This window comes from Ranitomeya variabilis, chromosome 4, assembly GCF_051348905.1.
Source record: "Ranitomeya variabilis isolate aRanVar5 chromosome 4, aRanVar5.hap1, whole genome shotgun sequence".
Classification (NCBI taxonomy): Eukaryota; Metazoa; Chordata; class Amphibia; order Anura; family Dendrobatidae; genus Ranitomeya; species Ranitomeya variabilis.
The window spans coordinates 227,241,464-227,259,384 of NC_135235.1; the positions used below are offsets into that span (position 1 = coordinate 227,241,464).

The following is a 17,921-nucleotide window of genomic DNA, read 5'->3' on the forward strand; positions in this document are numbered from 1 at the left end:
ATAGTATTGGCTCAGAAATTTAGAATTCTCCATACTTGGCACAGATGTATTAAAAAGTAAATTTAAAAAATGAAAAATGTTAAAAAATAAAAATTTAAATCCTACCAGATCCCATTTGTTTTCCCTAGTGCAAAAGTAAAGAAATTAAAAATAAATATACTTAATATTGTCAAGTCTGTGAAATCTAAAAATATTTTATTAAACGTGAAAAAATATATATTAACAAATGAAACTCCAGATTTTTATTTTTTTTTGGTTACTATCCTTTTCCTCCAAAAGTACAATAAATAGAGACCAAAACTTTATCTTTATCTTTTTTCTATTTTATGTAACGGAAAATGTACCTGTACCTGAATCTGTATGTGTGGACATATGTTAGAAACAACCCATTATATCATGGACAATCCCTTTAATTACAGTTTGTAATTGGAGTACATAGAAGAAGACTTAAAGTTTATTAGGAATGTAAACTTTTCCCATGTATGACGGGTCGGACTAAACGATGACTTTAGAAGAGACATTCCAGGACAGATCTGACATGAAGCCTGGAGGGTAAGAGCTGTTAAGAACACATACGTCGCGCCTTGTGCCGTCTCTGATCCACACCCATTCCTCGGTTTCATTGTTCATACCCTTCTCTTTTGCCGTCACTGTCTCACACACCTAAATTCCTTAAGTCAAAGAGCAGGGACTTTCCAAAACGAGTCCAAAAAACGATTCAGACTCCACCGGACATAAACTGATACAATTTAACCTGGTGTTCATGAAAATGGAGTCTCTTTTTGGAATTTTGTATCTGATTTTGGCTTTGACGGCAAAAGGTAAGAACGTTCTAGCTCGTTTCCTGGCTAAATGCATTGTGTGTTTATAGTTAGGAGCAACTTATAAGAACATGATAGGGGAAAACCTTATTTATATATATTATATATTTTATTAGAAATCATTTTCTGAAATTCTCTTTCTTGGCATTGATTTTTAGGACACTGCATTTCCTGCCAGCTGTGTGTGACATCCATGGCTCAGACCTGCACGGGCGTCAGTGTCATCTGCCCCACAGATTATGTTTGTGAATCAAGGTTCACCAATACTACTATAGGTAAATTATTTTTTTTTCTTTATTCCTGTTCTTCGATTTTTTTTTATTTGCTTCTCCGCATCATTTTCTTCTTTATCTTTTTTTTCCCTTTTATCTTCTTCTCTTCTTTGTTCTCAGCCAAAACTTCATTACCTTCATCTTCTTCTTCTTTCTTTTCTTTGTTCTCAGCCAATACTTCATTCCCTTCATCTTTTTCTTCTTTATTTTCTTTGTTCTCAGCCAATACTTCATTCCCTTCATCTTTTTCTTCTTTCTTTTCTTTGTTCTCAGCCAATAATTAATTCCCTTCATCCTTTTCTTCTTTCCCTTTCTCATTCTTTACTTTTCTGCAATCAATCTCTCCTTTCCCTTTCTCATTGTTTCCTTTATTTTTCTTTTCTATCTGTAGTTTTTTCTTTCACTTCCCATATTCATCCTATTTCTATTTCTATTCACTTCCCTTCATCCTTTTCTTTTCAACCACTCCCTTTTTTACTTCTTTTTCCTCTTCTCTTCCTTTTTCCTCTTTCCATTTCCTTCCTCTTCTTTCTTTTCCCCCTCTACTTCTCCATCATCATCATTCTTGACCTTTTTTCGCTCCCTCTTCTTTTACTTTTTGCACTGTCCCCTCCGCATCTTCATTTTCCCTTTCTTTCGGTACCTTTTTATCCTTTTCACCTCCAAAATTGTCATATCTCCTTCTTCATTACTTCCTCTCAATTCCTCTTCTTCTACTGACTTCTTTTTTATTCATTTTTTTATTTACCACTTTGTTTCTTACTCTACTTTTCCTTCATTTCTTTCTACTTTCTCCAACTCTTTTTGATTTTCTTTTACTGTTTTATTTCTTCCTCTTTTCGCCTGGTTCTCTTATTTCCCTTTCTTAAAACCTACTTTTTGCTTATTCTTTCTCTTCCATCTCTTTCATCTTTCATCTCTTTCATTCCTTCTTCTCTTTTTTCCCCTTCCTTTTTTTGTATGTATTGTAACACTAAATAAATAATTCTACAACCACAATGACAGTTTTCAGGTTCTTCTTTCTTTACATGATTGTTGAGATGCCCCAATGATCAGAAGAACTAGGACACCATGACACCAAGACACCATGACATACACTTATGCAATGGAGTGAATTATTCGTGGGATTAGGAGTGGAGAAGGTCTAGAAAATTAATCTGCCAGACTTTATGGTTCCTTTATTGCAGTGATCGTCCTAGCGTTCATACCACCAGTGGTGGGACCTCCTTATATCGGACATTTATGATATGTAATAGTATAAATGTCCCAACTGAGAAGTATAATATTTATTCATATTTATTTTTCTTCTTTTTCCATTGTTTATAATGCAGCTGGATTAAGCACACAAGAAATTTCAAGATCATGTTCCCCTCCAATCAACTGTAACAAAGCCGGAAGCATGACCATTCCTGGTGGCACTGTCCAGACAAATTCTACGTGTTGTTCCTTGGACAATTGTCTCCCACCAACTCCCACTAGTAAGTGTCCATAGGCTTAGCCTCAGAAATGAGCAAAAGCTTAGCTATGATGCTGTACAAATGGTATAAGGATGGACTGATGTGTTTCTGGAACACTAAGTTTGGATTGGCCCAATATGTCCATGTAACACATGATCGGTCACTTAAATTCTCGATGCAAAACTTTGTTGCTTTTCCAATATTAAAGAAGAATTGGGCATCATCTTTTGGGATCTAAGCTGACCTTGTAGACCCATCTCGATACACCCACACAACATTACGAGGCCTTTCCTATTAAAAGTAGGTCTCCATACTGTAAAACCTTTTAAAGGTATCAGTAGGAAAAATTATTATAAACTGCCATATGTTAGGTAGATGTTCATTTTTGGGCCCCTTCATTAGTACAGGATGGAAGGAAATGGAGAATTGAACTAACCTACCGATGGCCCATGCTTGACCATTTCGCTTTCCTCTTGGTCTGCCAATGAAATAATAAAGGAAACCATCAAACAAGCACTTTTTTCTAAAAAAATAAATACAAATATACTTTGAGTTGTTATTCATGGTCAAATGTTCTATGTTTTGCACAGTCACATTACCTGGCAGTAATGCCACCAATTCCAGCTCTGCGTCCAATGGAGTGAAATGTAAAAGCTGCATCACCGTAAACTCTGACTGGTGCTACACGTCTGATACAATAAGTTGTACTGGAGACGAGATGGCGTGTATCATGCACACAACCAAAATTACAGGTGAGTTGGATAGATGGATGGAAGGATAGTTAATAGATGATAGATAATAGATAGATATATAATTAGATAGATAATAGATAGATAGATAGATAGATAGATAGATAGATGATAGATAGATAGATAGATAGATAGATAGATAGATAGATAGATAGATATTTGCATTACATTTATTCTCTCCAGACTCCAGTGCATGATCTGTAGAGCAGTTAAAAAATAATTTTAAAAAATGTAAAATTATACTCACCTTGCCCCTCGCCTGTCCTGGTGCTCAGTTTCTCAACTAGTCCTCCATCAGCTCCAGTCTTCTATTCACTCTACTTCACTATTCGGTGTTTCCGTCACTTACCAGGCCTCACACGATGTCATGACTTCATTTAAGATCTTGTTAGTGCTGGAGGTACCAAAGAATTAAGACAAAAGAGAAGACTGGAGCCAGAAGGGAAACTTGAACCAGTGGAGGATGGGGTGGGGTGCTGCAGCACCAGGACAGGGGAAGGGTGAAGTGACTGTGATGGGTTCTTTTCAATCTTTTCTTGACATCATTTTTCTTGACTCAGTTCAGGTTCTGTTAAATCCATTTTTTTTTAGTCTTAATAATTCATTTATTTTATTTCTTTATCTGTTTTTTTTTTTCCACAGGGGCACAAGCAGTCATGAGGGCGGTTCGCGGCTGCGCCACTCGTTCCCTCTGTCTCCTCGCCAGTCAGTCTATGAGCACCAGTGAATTTTCTACAGATATCAAGTATTCCTGCACTGATGGAAGCGTTTCTCTAAGCACCGGTCTCCTCACCCCAATGATCATGTTCTTTTTGTTTATTAAATTTATTTTGTAATTTTGCAATAGAATAATGGCTTTTATGTTGTTGTTTGCGTCCAGTCTATTCCTGTACAGTATTTATATTTCAGAGAATAAAACTATAAGTTGTCTACAAACTTTTCCTAACTTTCCAATTTCTTCTAAGTTCATACAAGTATAAGTAACGTAGCAATAATTTGTGTAAGATGTAGCAAAACGGGTTTGGGTTTCACTGCTTCACTAAATCTACTCCCCAAACAGATACTCGTTCAGACCAATGTGCATAGTTACTAGCAATTAAAATATGTGGCTGCCTTAGTGCACTTTTTCACTTTGCTACAATTATTTTTAGACCAAAATGAATGTATTTAATGAAAAAAAAAATGCAACAGACGTTGTTGCTATCCCAAAACAATGGACAATTTATAAGGTGTTGCCTTATGGTAACACTTTTAAAAAGTATCAAGACCTGCAGTGATTGGCTCGCATTACCTGGTGCAGCTATGGCCAGTTATACATATCTCTACAGTGACCACTACAGGACAGATGCAGTATTACACACCAGCTATATAAATGAATGCCTGCCCATGTAAAATACTGATGCTTTGACTATGCCAGAGAAGGAGCTGTTCCTACAGAAGAACCTCCTGTCACCTCTTGCAGCTTCTATGTAAGACTGACATATGTGATGCCACTTTTTCTAAATTCCTCTTTAAGCACTTATATTTACCCAAGACTCACCCTCTTTATTTGTTACACCCCTTATATTTTAGAGTCTGGAATTAAATTATAAAAAATAGGCATAATCTACCGAAACACCAGACTCGTGTAACATGGGTGCAGATGGAAAAATTGGTGCTGGGTCCTTGTGCCTGAGAGATACCTAAAGGCTCCATGCTACCCAAGAAGTCCCCATGTTATAATTTTTGGGGGCACTGTAAACTGGAATACAGATTATTCAGCTGGCCTATGAATTTATTGACCGATTGATCTGTCCATTCTTCTTGAAGCCATTGCCCATAACCGTACCCTCATTAGAGTGCCAGCTGTTACCCAGTTTATCGAACAGGCACTACTGTATATAACATTGTCTCCCAGGTCCAAAAATATCCATTTAAGGGGGTCAAATATAAAAAAATTTTTTTTAGAGGTAATGATTAGGCTCTTCTAAGCTACTCAGCACTGAAAGCCCCTGCAATTTGATGGCTTTGGTAACTCAACGACGAATCTTGAACTTATTGTGATAAGTTCCAAAAATAGTTGATTGGATAATTTTTAGACAATTTTCTCGTCATCTTTAAAACCTTATATTAAAATATGCGAAACATGGCCACAAACTGTTGAATATAGCTGACGTGAATTTTTGCGTTTTTTTCCTGACACTCCAATTTCATGGGAAATCCGCAAAAAATCCCCCAAAATAATGAACATGTTGCTTCTTTTTCCGGATTGCGTTTTTTTTTGCACAAAAAATGCGGAATGCATTCTAAATGATAGGATGCATAATGTATGTGTTAGGGTTTGCGGAACGCACCGAATATATTTATTGATGTGATTGGTGCGTTCGCAACCTGGGATCCACCGTGCAGGAAAAATCCTGCCGCTAAGTGAATGGTGGCACAATATGGCGGTATTAACCAGCTCTGTTAGCTTCACAGAGTGGCCGAGAAAGCAAAGCTCTGTGCCCTGTTAACTCTCACAGAGACACAGGCTAACTACCCAGAAGAGAGCAGTCAGTGGTCATGCATGCACACAACACTCCTCGCCGGAGGTGCCAGCATTCTAGGGGCTTATTTCAGCTGGGTCCCTGAATACCCTCATACACAATCTCCTCGCCGGAGGTGCCAGCATTCTAGAGGCTTATTTCAGCCGGGTCCCTGAACATATTCACGCATATGACCACAGTGGCGCAAAGTATGTAACTTTAGAAGATACTAGTGCATGGCCGTGCGGCCATGCGAGCCTTAAATAGCTGCAGCACGTACAAGACCTTCCTAAAGAGGACCAATGAAAGACTGCCACAGAGCCTGCGTACCTACAGGACCTTCCTAGAAAGACCAATAGATTTGGCTGCAGTACCTGAACATGTGACCCTTGACCTCCACTGAGAGATCTTACCCTGGGCATGCTCAGTGTGTGCAAAGCAGGACTTAGTCCCAGAAAAGCCTGCTCGCCGTAGATCAGTGCAGGGTACAATAGCAGAGCCTGGAGAGGCAGCAATAACCCTTTGCACAGAATCAAACTCAGTGAGACGCTGGAACCGACGTCTCCACTGAGCAGGCTCCACTGCAGCCGATGGAGAATGGGAGACCACAGCAGACACAGATCGAGATTCCCCCTGTACAGCAGAGGAAACTTGACTCCTATCAGTATGTATGTTGCAGAATTAGAGCGTTTTTATCGGGAAAAAATGCAAAAAATCCTGAAGAAATCCTGATGTGTGCACATACCCTCACTTAGTTTTTTTCACAATCACACCCTTGAGAAACATTTCTGGTGTCGTTACATTGTGTCAACGTCAGTCATTAGTGTCCTCCACACCTTAGCTGATTTAGTTATCACTCAAAAGAAGGCAAGAGTCTAAAAACACAACCCCACAGCCACCATTCCCAGCTCCGAGGACCTCACCAGCACAATGATTTTGACTATTTTGACTTTTTTGTCTCTTGTAATGAAAGGTACGTCTCCACTATCTTCTGTGATTATGAGAAGCTTGTGTATATCCATTCTATAGATCAGGACAATTGCTTAGGGAAGATTGGGTCTTTTTTTAATTTGTTTTTCTTTATTTTTATAAAGAAATATTCATAGGACAGGGCATACATAACATTATTTCTTTATAATTAAATGTGTGCTAAAATAATATGAATGTGAATCATATACAGTATGTCAATAGGAGGAAAGGGCTCCAAATATTTTTGAGCCCCTGCTGAGCCCATTTGTTACTGTCTATCTCTAAGCCCCTGTTGTGTAGGACGAACAGTTTGTAGAGTAGAGATCGTGTTGTGTTTGATCGGAACCTTGTATTTGGAGACCCTAATGTCTAGGTTGGACACGTCTTTTTTGCGTTCCTGCTGTCTACAGTAGACACTTTATATTTTTGGGAGCCACTATTGACTTATGGCACTGTGTATTTTTGAGTCTATTTTGTGTTGGATGGTCATTATTTTTCAGCCATTGTTGTTCTCGAAAGGCACTGTGAATTATTGGGCCTCCATTGCCTAGGATTGGCACAAAGAATTTTTGAGTTTCCCATAAGGGACTGTGTATTTTTGACACCCTATTGTGTTGGAATGGCACCACATACTTTTTAACTCATTTTCAGTTGTATGGGCACCATTTATTTTTTTAACCTCATAAAAAATAAAATACTAAACCCAAAACTACTTCTAAAATTATGCTAAAATTCAGTATGTTGGATGCGATTCACACCTAGTTTACCTGTCTAAGTCTATGTAGTTATTCAGAGTCGGCTGGTGGCTCAGACTGTTACAAAGAGTCTGGTGTCATTGATTAAGTGTATATACATACAAAGGATCATGTTTTTTATCATGGACTTCGGCAATGCAAGATTTCATCTTTGCATCCCTGGTGGTCTAGGTCTTGGGTAGTGGAAGGGCTACCCTTTGCTTCCCATCTCGTTAGAAGTAGTCAAGAGGCTAATATTTGCTCCATTGCTGGTTTACGACAGTGGTCACCAACCTTTCTTACCATGAGAATCACATTCAGCCCTGAGAGATGCTCGCGAGTCGATTCAGTGCCTCCTCCATCCATAGTATGGTTGAGGCTTCCCAACAAAAAGCAGCCCGAGATCTTGTTCCTCCTCCATTTTCGGAGTATACTTCTGGCAGTTACCACTTTAGCTGCTGTCAGCGTTTTTCCTCAAACTCACCATGCTATTCGATCCACTTACAAGCATCCCTTTAACTGGCTGTATTATTGTAGCTCCAGTTTACCATGTTTATCTCCCCATCATCTAGCATCTGAACCTCCACTTCTGCTCTTCTGTTCGGGGCTACTCAGAAAAGTCACCACCTGGAGACCTGTTCTTCATAGATGTTTTCTAGACCTTGTACTAATGCACCAAGTTGGCAGACAGCCGCAAGCCAAACAGAGCTCCAGACTCCTCCAATATTGAAGAGGCAATGCTGTCTTTGCTTGCAAGATTAGAAAGTGGGAAGATTTTCAGCCATACCTCCAATCGCAACTTTCAATCTTCAAGAGCACACCTCCCCCCAGCAGGGAGACAGGGGAGCTGTGCGCTCCTGAAGATGGGAACATATGACATCCCCTCCCCATCGGTGAAGGCTAAAATAGCAGACAGAGTTCATTTTTCATATTTCCTCTTTTTCTTTTTAGGTTACTCCCTGTCTTGTATATCCTGTTTTAATGGGAATGTAACAAGTTGCTCCGGCGGCAGCATTTCCTGTCCAGAAAATAATGAATGCTTATCTATAATATTAAAAATTACAATAAGTAAGTATGATTAAATGTTTTGTTCCTTGGAATTTATCAAACATTTCTGTTAAATGTTTCTGATTTCTGCAAAAAAAAAACCCAAAAAACATTGTTGATATTAATTGTAAAGTTGATGATGATGATACAATAAGTAAGTATGATTAAATGTTTTATTCCTTGGAATTTATCAAAAATTTCTATTAAATGATTCTGATTTCTTCAAAAAAATTGTCACCGTTTCGCTTTACATCAAAACTCCACAATTGCTGGAAACTGTGCGGATCCTAAATTAATAACAATGTTAATAATAAACATAAAAAATCTGTAAAGTTAAGAAGATCCAGAGTCTACCAAAAGCAAGGGATTAATATAAAAATCAATTAGATACATACATTTATTGCTAAAAATCAAGTGTAAAGCATGTAACAAGAAGCAGCCTTATTAAGCATAGGATATGGCACCTGAAGAAGAGGCGAAACATGTGTCATGATGCAGGGTTAATTACTAGCATTGGGGGTAATTAAGTCTTAACTTGATCTAAAGTACCGACCTACAGTTGATGGGAGCATTTATATGCATATTGCTGCTTCTTGTTGTTACGGCTCTTCAACTTCTCTATTGGTGCAAATGTATCCCATCTATTTCCCTATTAATCCCCAGCTGTTGTCCAAAAATTGGGATTTTTTAATGTGTATATATGTATATATATATATGTAACGACAGCTGGAAACTAATGTATTGACTGTATATTTATTTTTCTTTTATTCTCATTTATGTCACTGAATGAGCTAAAACATGTTGGTATTGACCATGTCACTTTACAGCAGGAGGTGCAGTAACCAGTGCTGAGCGAGTTCAGGCTTCTTCTTGGATTCTTGGAATGCATTCTGGTACATAACATATTTGTATTTCCTATGTTTCAGATGGATCTACTGCACAAAACTTCTACAGATCATGTGCATCCAAAAATCAGTGCAACATAACTGGAAGTAGTAGTTTTCCAGGAGGAACAATGGAGATGGCTGCAAACTGTTGTACTGAAGTGGATAAGTGTACTCCTACTGAACCACAATGTAAGTATGAGTGTTATAGATACTGTATATGATAGATAGATAGATAGATAGATAGATAGATAGATAGATAGATAGATAGATAGATAGATAGATAGATAGATAATAGATAGTAGATGGATAATAGATAGATAGATAACACTGGGGAACACAATTTTTTAAGAGTTAGGTCAGACAACTGTTCTTAATTAATTTTTGGATGCTGAATCCAGAAATGATCTCAGTTTTTCTCTATCACGTCAAGTTTTTGAACTATAGGATTTTTGTCTTCTCAAAAATATGTAAACTACTGTACCTAAAAAGTGTTTTTTTTTTTAAATAGTACAAATATGAACAAAAAATGAAATATATCAGAAATAGGCATGACAAATATGTTTTTTAACACTATCATGTTTTTTACAAAGGATATATATATATGCAAGTATTTAAGGTAAAAATGTACATTTATAGCTTTTTCTGGAGTGTTTAACTTGAGGACAATCACGTTTGATGCTCCAGCAATAGTCAGCCATCATATGTACATCCCATCTACCCTGGTAACGGTCTTCCATAACCTTCAAATCTTGGTGAAATCGTTCACCTTGCTCATCGCTAACAGCACCAAGATTTTCCGGAAAGTTAGCAATTGGTTGGCAAAAGTTGGTAATCTTATTACAGATATCAGTGCAATTGTGCTTCTCTGGCAGGTAAGTTGTGGAGGAAAAACTTGACGTGCTAGAAAAAAACTGACTACATTTTTGGAATCAGCATGCAAATTTTAGTATAAATCACCTCAAAAACCTAACTGAACAGAAATTTTTTTTCAAATTGTTCCCTAGTGTAATAGATAGATAGATGATAGATAGATAGATAATAGATATATAATAGATAATATATAGGTAGATAATAGATAGATAATAAATAATAGATAATAGATAGAAAATAGATAGATAATAGATAGATAGATATATAGATAGATAGATAGATAATAGATAGATAGATAGATAGATAGATAGATAGATAGATAGATAGATAGATAGATAGATAGATAGATAGATGATAGGAAGATAGATAATGGATAGCTAGATAGATAATAGATAGATAATAAATAGATAATAGATAGATATATAATAGATAACAGATGGATAATAGATAGATAAATAGATATATAGATAATAGATAGATAATAGATAGAGAGATAATAGATATATAATAGATAATAGATAGATAATATATAATAGATAGATAGATAGATAGATAGATAGATAGATAGACTAATGAAATGATAATATTTTCTTGTCTTTATTGGAAGTGCCGACTACAAACAACACTCAGCTAAATGGAATAGTGTGTACACAGTGTCAGTCTATAAACAGTGACCGGTGTGACACCAAGAACACAATGTCGTGTTATGGAAATGAAAGCATGTGTATCCGTTTAGCTACAACTACTACAGGTAAAACATATTATTGAGGTTTACATTTTTACATTGACAGAAATATCACTAAACAATAAAACCAGTGCAAAAGTGACGTCTTTGCTGAGTACATTTATAAAATCAGTTCCTCATGGGTGGGGCCTTGTTTACAGACCAAGCAACATATAGGCTAGCCAGTTTAAACTGAATGTTAATGGAAACCTGTCATGTCAAAAAACACTAAGTACCTGCAGACAAGGATTAAAGTGAACCAGTCACCATGAAAATGCAATCTGCAGACCCCATTTTATAGAGCGGAGTGATATGTAGATTTTTGACAAGCGATTCAGTATAATTTGTGTACTAATCATTTAATACACTGCTGTTTGGGGATTTTTGGTCAGGTCAGAGCACACAAAAGTCTTTGTACAACTTTATTGAAAAATAAAAATTCAGGTCTTGAAAAATGGAAACACAGCAGTAGTTTAGTTATGTTTCTTGTCTGCAATGTGGAGATGCATTGGTCTGCATGGGAGCTGTGTACGAAAAATGATACATTACTGGAATATAACTGGATCTTCAAGGTATTATTAAAGTGCATAGAATGTTCCTTCCTGGAATGATAATTATCTTTTCACAGTATTTCAGACCTCCGCGTTGGCATTTCGAGGTTGTGCCACCAGAAGCATCTGTGATGTCAACCAGCAGTTGTTCAACACCGACCAGCTGACAACAATGTATAACTACATCTGTACGAGTGCAGCCTCCAGCTTCCACTCCACCTCCCTCATCCTTTTCACATTTTCTGCTCTTTTTCACATTTTTTATTTTTGAAAACTATTTCCAGATATTGAAAAAATTTTTGAAAGTTGTTGAAACCTTTAAAACTTTTTTTCATAAAACGTCACATCATTCACAAAAAGGAATGTTGGTTCTAACTGTGATATGTTATAGTTGTTGATGCTCACCATCTGTTAACTCTCTGATTGGTGTCTGTAAATTGAAGCATTAAAGGCTTTGTCTCTTCTTGGTAAATACTTGAGGGTCTAATGGGCAACGTTTCTCCTTATGAATAGTGACATGCCAAACCTGGCATGTCAGAGTGAGGAGACTTATAAGAGACTTACAGGCCATACATGCTCCTGAGGGGAATTAAATATGCAAATTGTTTCTACTAGGACTAGAATTCTAGCTCCATCTATTGGAAGCAGAGATCCCAAAAGTTAAAATCGACCCTTTAACGAGCCTTGCAATATGACTTAGGATAAAGCTCTTTTTGTGGACATGGTGTTTTGGGCTGTTGCCCCTTATTAGTCCAAAGTATGAGATCTGAATTGTCTAGGTAAGAGGCTGAAAATTGTACAGTACTTGGAAAAACAGCAACTTTGCAATTTGCTTCTTATTTATTATTCTCCCACTTCTCAAGAACGAAGGGATCTATAATTGTATAAAGTGTACTACTTGTTGTGTAGGTTACCGGCTTCCTCAGAGGTGGGCCTCTAAGTCAAGGAGCTTGTTATTGCCGGTTGTTTGCCATAACAATTGTAAGTGCTGCTCTAGAGCTCCGGATGGCAAGAACAGAATAGCCTGCTGCTTCCTGCACTCCTCTGATGCTTCGTCTGCATCGGATAGTGCACAGTTCAGACCAGCTGCCTCCTCAGAGGTGGACTATCTAGACAAGAGGCTTGCTCTTGTATGTCATTTGCTTTAATGCTTGCTCTGAAGCTCCGTCAGCAAGCTCCACATATACTGCAGAGGTAAAGGATAGTTAGGGCCAGCGGCGCACCTATGTCAATGGCCCAAACTGTGATTCCTCAGAATTTCACCACCCACTGGCAAGTAGGGAGCTGAGAGGCAATTGAGCATTGTCTTCTGGAAGATAGGAAGATGAGACAACCAACTGTAACAAGAAAATACACGGGAACATTTCCAAATAAAGAAAATTTCCCAAAAATAGATCTCTGATACACCGTAATGAATTATGCACTTGGTCAAAACCAAGACACATTTTTAACTGAAATTTATATTTTACTGACTTTTCAATTACTGATCTACTGACTGCATCAAGAGATCTTATAAGTGTTGTACGTGTTTTGCAATATGGACTATTAATTTTATGGTGATAAAAAATCTGTGTATAAAATTTTATGAAATGGAAAATTGTTTTTTTAACAGATTTTTTTTCTCCACATTTATAATAATTTATTTATTGTATCATGAAATTACAGGATGTTTGTTTTCACTGTCATTATTTTAAGCTAATATATTAATATTGATCTCCGGTCATAAGCCCTCTCTACAAACGAGAACCCCTTCCCAGGAAGTGACAATAACATCCTTTTGCAGGAAGTGGTTAAAGTATGGTATACTGCAAAACTAAAATACACATACATGTTTAGTGGTTCAACACGGGTTAGTAAAAATTAAAAAAAACACAGCATCATTATATATGTACAGCGTGACCCAAAGAGAATAAGCAATCATATGAGTGAACAATAACTAAATGCCTAAACCCACATTCTAACATGGAACTATAACTTATAGAGGGTAAATAAATTCCTGCATAGGGATGTGATGCACACCTAAGCCCTGACGCACGTTTTGGCTGTGTAGCCTTCTTCTAGGGGTTTCTCAGGAGTCCTACAAAAGTGTCATGCAGCCAAAACAAAAGTATTCAAGCAAAATATGTGCTGCAAAGAGAAACGGGGTGTAGTTTCACAAATATGGACACTCACTATGTAGGTTTCTCTGTGCTGGCACTTCAGAGGCTTTGAATATGTTCAAATATAGTTTTAGAAAAATTTGCAGTCTAAAACCAAATGCAGAGTTTTCTCTTTTGAACATTGCCATGTGCCTCATGTGACTTTTGATCAGGATCATTTGGATGTTTTGGGTTTTCATTATGATTTAAAAAGAGAAAACACAATAGTCTGACAATGAATGGCTTCACCCAACCACAAACCTAGAGAGGAGAAAAAGTTTTGGTGTTATCATTCATATTCTCTGAAAAAAGGCCAAGAAAGCAAAAATTCTGCTGGGGTATGTAAACTTTTGAGCACAACTGTATATAGGGATTGTACTGATATGGAGAATCATGTTGTCAGGTCATTTTTACCACATTAAGCACCGTAAAATCAAAAGCAAAAGAAATAACAGCAGATTGTGCTTTTTTTCTCACTATTGCACCAGACTTTGAATTGTTTTTGCAAGAAGTAATCACTTTTTAATTAAATATGTTGCCTCTAAAAAATTGAAATTGCAGCATAGAGTGTGATAGACCTGAACCCACCACTAGATGGAGCATAGCACATATTCATTTATTCAGCTACCGGAAAATGCAATAATTCAATGCCAGGAAGCAAAAAAGAGAACAAAGATCAGTGAATTTCTCATTTCAGGAGGCATCATTTATCATTTTATTGCCTGAGCAACTTTTCAGTGCTTTTATTTTTTTCTTCAATTCTACCAAGAGTCATATTATTTTTCTTTATTTTTCTGTCAATCAAAAGGCTTAATTTTTGCATGGCGATTTTTAGTTTTAGGACAATATTCACTTTACCAAAAATCAACAATTTGTTTTTTTTTTCAGGTTCTTTTTTTATGATTTGCATTGCACAACGTAAATCATTTTATATTTTGATATCCCAGACATTTTTGGATACAATAATAAGAAATATCTTTATGTCTTTTATTTTTTACAGAATCTTTTTTTTTGTATTTAAAAGATGGCAAGAGTGGGGTAATTTAAAGTTTATTTTTTTTTTGTTTTTTAGGTTTTAGAACCTGCTAGTGTTTAATTGCTTATTCTGTATTCTGCAATACCACTATACTGTAGTTTATGGCAAAAATTCTAATCTACCATTTACAAAAGTACCAAGATGGCAGTGACAACATCCTTCAGTGGATCCCTGGCTGTGTTGGCATCCCATTGGCAATCCATGATAAGCAGGGCAGGAGGTTGACTGTCACCTGAAACCAAACACCCCCCACAATGGCTCACCTTGCCTGTTGTTAGAGATTGACAGCAGAATTTAAACAGCAGTGATAGGAGCCCAGCTCCGGTCACTGCTGTTAGAGGAAAGTGCTGGCTGTATAATACAGCTATCATCTGCAATGTATGGCACACTTTCAGATCCTGAGCCTGCTCCAACATGCCAGTCGGTATTCCAGTCAGTCTCCTCACATAGCAACTGATGTGGATGTCTGACATCTATGAGGTTCTACCAAACTTTGAGGAATAAATAAAGATGGTGAGCGGCAATGATGCCATAATAAGAGTAACCATCCCACTTCTGTTTCTACTCACACGCTTGGTGCTCACAATTAAATAGGAAGCTTTGCATGTGGACTTGGTGGAAATGGAGAATGGAAGTACACAGGGTGATACTACCCAGCCCAATCTCATCTTCTGAGCATGGATTGGGTGATAATGAAGAGGAGGAGGCTGAGGAGGAGGTAGATCAGGAAATGATTGTCTGTGCTACAGGGGGTTACTAATCAGAACAACTTCATTGCATCTGTTCAACATAGATGGGCTGAGGAGGAAGAGATAGAGAGTCGTCTTCCTGGTGGGGACAGGGAAGTCTTGCCTATTGGGAGTCTAGAACATGGCTAACTTTAAGTCCCACTGCCTTTCCCGCGAGCCTTGCTTTACACGCATTTTGGTCAACAATGATAACTGGTTGTCCACCCTTCTCGATCCACGCAAGAAGGAGAATTTTACATCTCTCCTTCCTGCGATGGAGAGGACTAGTAAAATGGTGCAATAACAGAAGACCCTAGTCGAACAATTAGAACAAAAATTCCCATCCGACAAAGCTGGCAGCAGAGGCCACAGTTCCTTGAGCAACCAAGGAGGAGATATGAAGGAGACAAACAAAAGGTCCAACAGAGGCAGGAGAACAATTTCAAAGTTCTGGGACTGTTTCATGAGACCCTCACACTGATGCACGTGGTAGACTGACAAGGAGAGAAAAGTTTTTGAAGATGGTGAAGAGTACTTAGCTGCCCATATCAGCATCCTCTGTGATTAATCTGTCCTGTGCAATGACTGGGCAAGGCATCCAAGCTGGACATGTGGCATGAACTGTCCCTCTATGCCTTGGGGGTGCTGGCCTGTCCTGCCACTAGCGTTTTGTCAGAGCAGGTTTTTAGTGAATCCGGGGGCATAATAATAACTAATAAGCCCATCCGCCTGTCAACTGAAAATGCTAAAAGGATGACACTTTTCAAAATGAACAGGGCCTGGAGCAGCCCAGACTTCTCAATCCCTCTGGATCACAGCAAAGGAACATAAACTTAAATACAACGTTCCTTTTGTTTCTCATGTATTCCCATGCACCCCTTCATACCCAAAAAGGCGTATACAGATCATGGTTTGTTTTTTCTTGTCCTCCTCCTCCACCATATCAACAAAGTCATCATGTGGCCCTCACTCCAAATTTTTACAGGGTCATCAAGCCGCCCTCATTTCAAATTTTTAGATTGTCAGCATGCATCCCTCAGTCCAGATTTTTACTGGGTCTTCCTGCAGCCCTCACTCCAAATTTTTACAGGGTCATCCTGCAGCCCTCGCTCCAAATTTTTACAGGGCCATCCTGCAGCCCTCGCTCCAAACTTTTAAAGGGCCATCCTGCAGCCCTCGCTCCAAATTTTTACAGAGTCATTCTGCGGCCCTCGCTCAAAATGTTTGAAGGGTCAGCATGTGGCCCTTGCAAAAAATTTTTACAATGTCATACTGTGGCCCTCGCTCAAAATGCTTAGAGGGTCATCATGTGGCCTTTGCTCAAAAAATGTACAGGGTTATCCTGCGGCCCTTGCTGAAAATTTCTACAGGGACATCATGCAGCCCTCACTCAAAATTTTTACAGGGACATCATGCAGCCCTCGTTCATGATTTTTAGAGGGTGATAAGGTGTCTGTCGCTAATAATTTTTAGAGGGTTATCATGAGTACCTCTCTCCTAATTTTTCCAGGGAGTGTATGATGCCCTCCTTTGTAATTTTACATGATGTGCATGAGGCTTATCTCTACAATTCTCTTCCGGGTCTTCCAGAAAAATGTTAAAAATTCCCATTGACTTCCATTATTTTCGTTACTCGAGCATTCGACCTGCCCGATTCGAGTTCCCAACACTCGAGCATTTTAGTGCTCGCTCATCATTTGTTATGTCCTGTACAAGTACAGTAAATCACACAATGAGAAGGGGTTCAAATTGCCCTAATTTAGAAACTATAAATATTATCAGCTGACATCAGCCATAAATAAGTGCACCCATAATGCAATGTAAACCAGCCAGAGACGTGTCCTGATTCTTTTATGAACTCACCCAATTGACAAACTCATCTCTGCTGCATTTTCACTTGGGCTCCAAAAAATTGGCTAAATGTATTTTCTTTGTGAAATGTGAAGATGAAGTAACGTGGTCCCTTAAATCACTTTTCAGACTTGACCCCCAAGGGTGTACAGGCTTAAAGGAGATACAATTGGCAGTAAAACTAGTCACTCCACATTCCTTGATCTTACTGTAGTCAGACCGATCTCTGCGTCCCTCCCGTCTGGAAATAAATCAGCAGTTACTTGACTATAAATATATAGAAATATCAATGCTGTAACTCTAACCTTAACCCTAACCCTTATGCGTTATGGTATCTCCACCTGATCACTGCTGGTGGCCACAGAGGTCCACATAGTGCTCCACTCTATGAATCCAAGTGATCTTGTGCCTTTTGACTCATACGAAATTAATAACATCTTCTGAAAGGTCTTGAAGCGGATTTCCATTACATTGATATTGATGGACTATCCTTAGGATAGTTCTTTCGTATAAGGATTGGTGGTGGTAAAATACCCAACACTCCCATGAATCTGCTCTTCGTAGTTCCAACTGGTTCTCCACA

The 17,921-nt window shown here is 38.0% G+C and overlaps 2 protein-coding genes across 3 annotated transcripts; both read left to right on the forward strand.

Moving 5' to 3' along the window:
* The first annotated feature begins 284 nt into the window (after positions 1-284).
* LOC143770470 (phospholipase A2 inhibitor NAI-like) lies at positions 285-4,235 on the forward strand. Its single transcript, XM_077260111.1, has 5 exons — positions 285-821; positions 980-1,096; positions 2,425-2,571; positions 3,141-3,302; positions 3,942-4,235. Exons 1-5 carry the CDS (start codon positions 764-766, stop codon positions 4,133-4,135), a joined length of 678 nt encoding a protein of 225 aa, XP_077116226.1. The 5' UTR covers positions 285-763; the 3' UTR covers positions 4,136-4,235.
* A 2,087-nt stretch (positions 4,236-6,322) lies between these two features.
* On the forward strand, positions 6,323-13,270 carry LOC143770471 (phospholipase A2 inhibitor NAI-like). Of its 2 annotated transcripts, none has more exons than XM_077260112.1 (5): positions 6,323-6,467; positions 8,458-8,574; positions 9,480-9,629; positions 10,918-11,061; positions 11,663-13,270. In XM_077260112.1, the coding sequence occupies exons 1-5, from the start codon at positions 6,401-6,403 to the stop codon at positions 11,854-11,856; spliced, it is 672 nt and encodes a 223-aa protein (XP_077116227.1). In that variant the 5' UTR covers positions 6,323-6,400; the 3' UTR covers positions 11,857-13,270. The 2 variants fall into 2 exon arrangements, with proteins under 2 accessions (XP_077116227.1, XP_077116228.1); XM_077260113.1 differs by lacking the exon at positions 6,323-6,467 and adding an exon at positions 6,632-6,776.
* The last annotated feature ends 4,651 nt before the right edge of the window (positions 13,271-17,921 follow it).

Coding starts and splice junctions, on each gene's coding strand:
- LOC143770470 (XM_077260111.1), top strand. CDS start 764: ATGAAAATGGAGTCTCTTTTTGGAATTTTGTATCTGATTTTGGCTTTG. Junction 822..979: donor TTTGGCTTTGACGGCAAAAG/GTAAGAACGTTC, acceptor ATTGATTTTTAG/GACACTGCATTTCCTGCCAG. Junction 1,097..2,424: donor GTTCACCAATACTACTATAG/GTAAATTATTTT, acceptor TTTATAATGCAG/CTGGATTAAGCACACAAGAA.
- LOC143770471 (XM_077260112.1), top strand. CDS start 6,401: ATGGGAGACCACAGCAGACACAGATCGAGATTCCCCCTGTACAGCAGA. Junction 8,575..9,479: donor AATATTAAAAATTACAATAA/GTAAGTATGATT, acceptor CCTATGTTTCAG/ATGGATCTACTGCACAAAAC. Junction 11,062..11,662: donor TTTAGCTACAACTACTACAG/GTAAAACATATT, acceptor ATCTTTTCACAG/TATTTCAGACCTCCGCGTTG.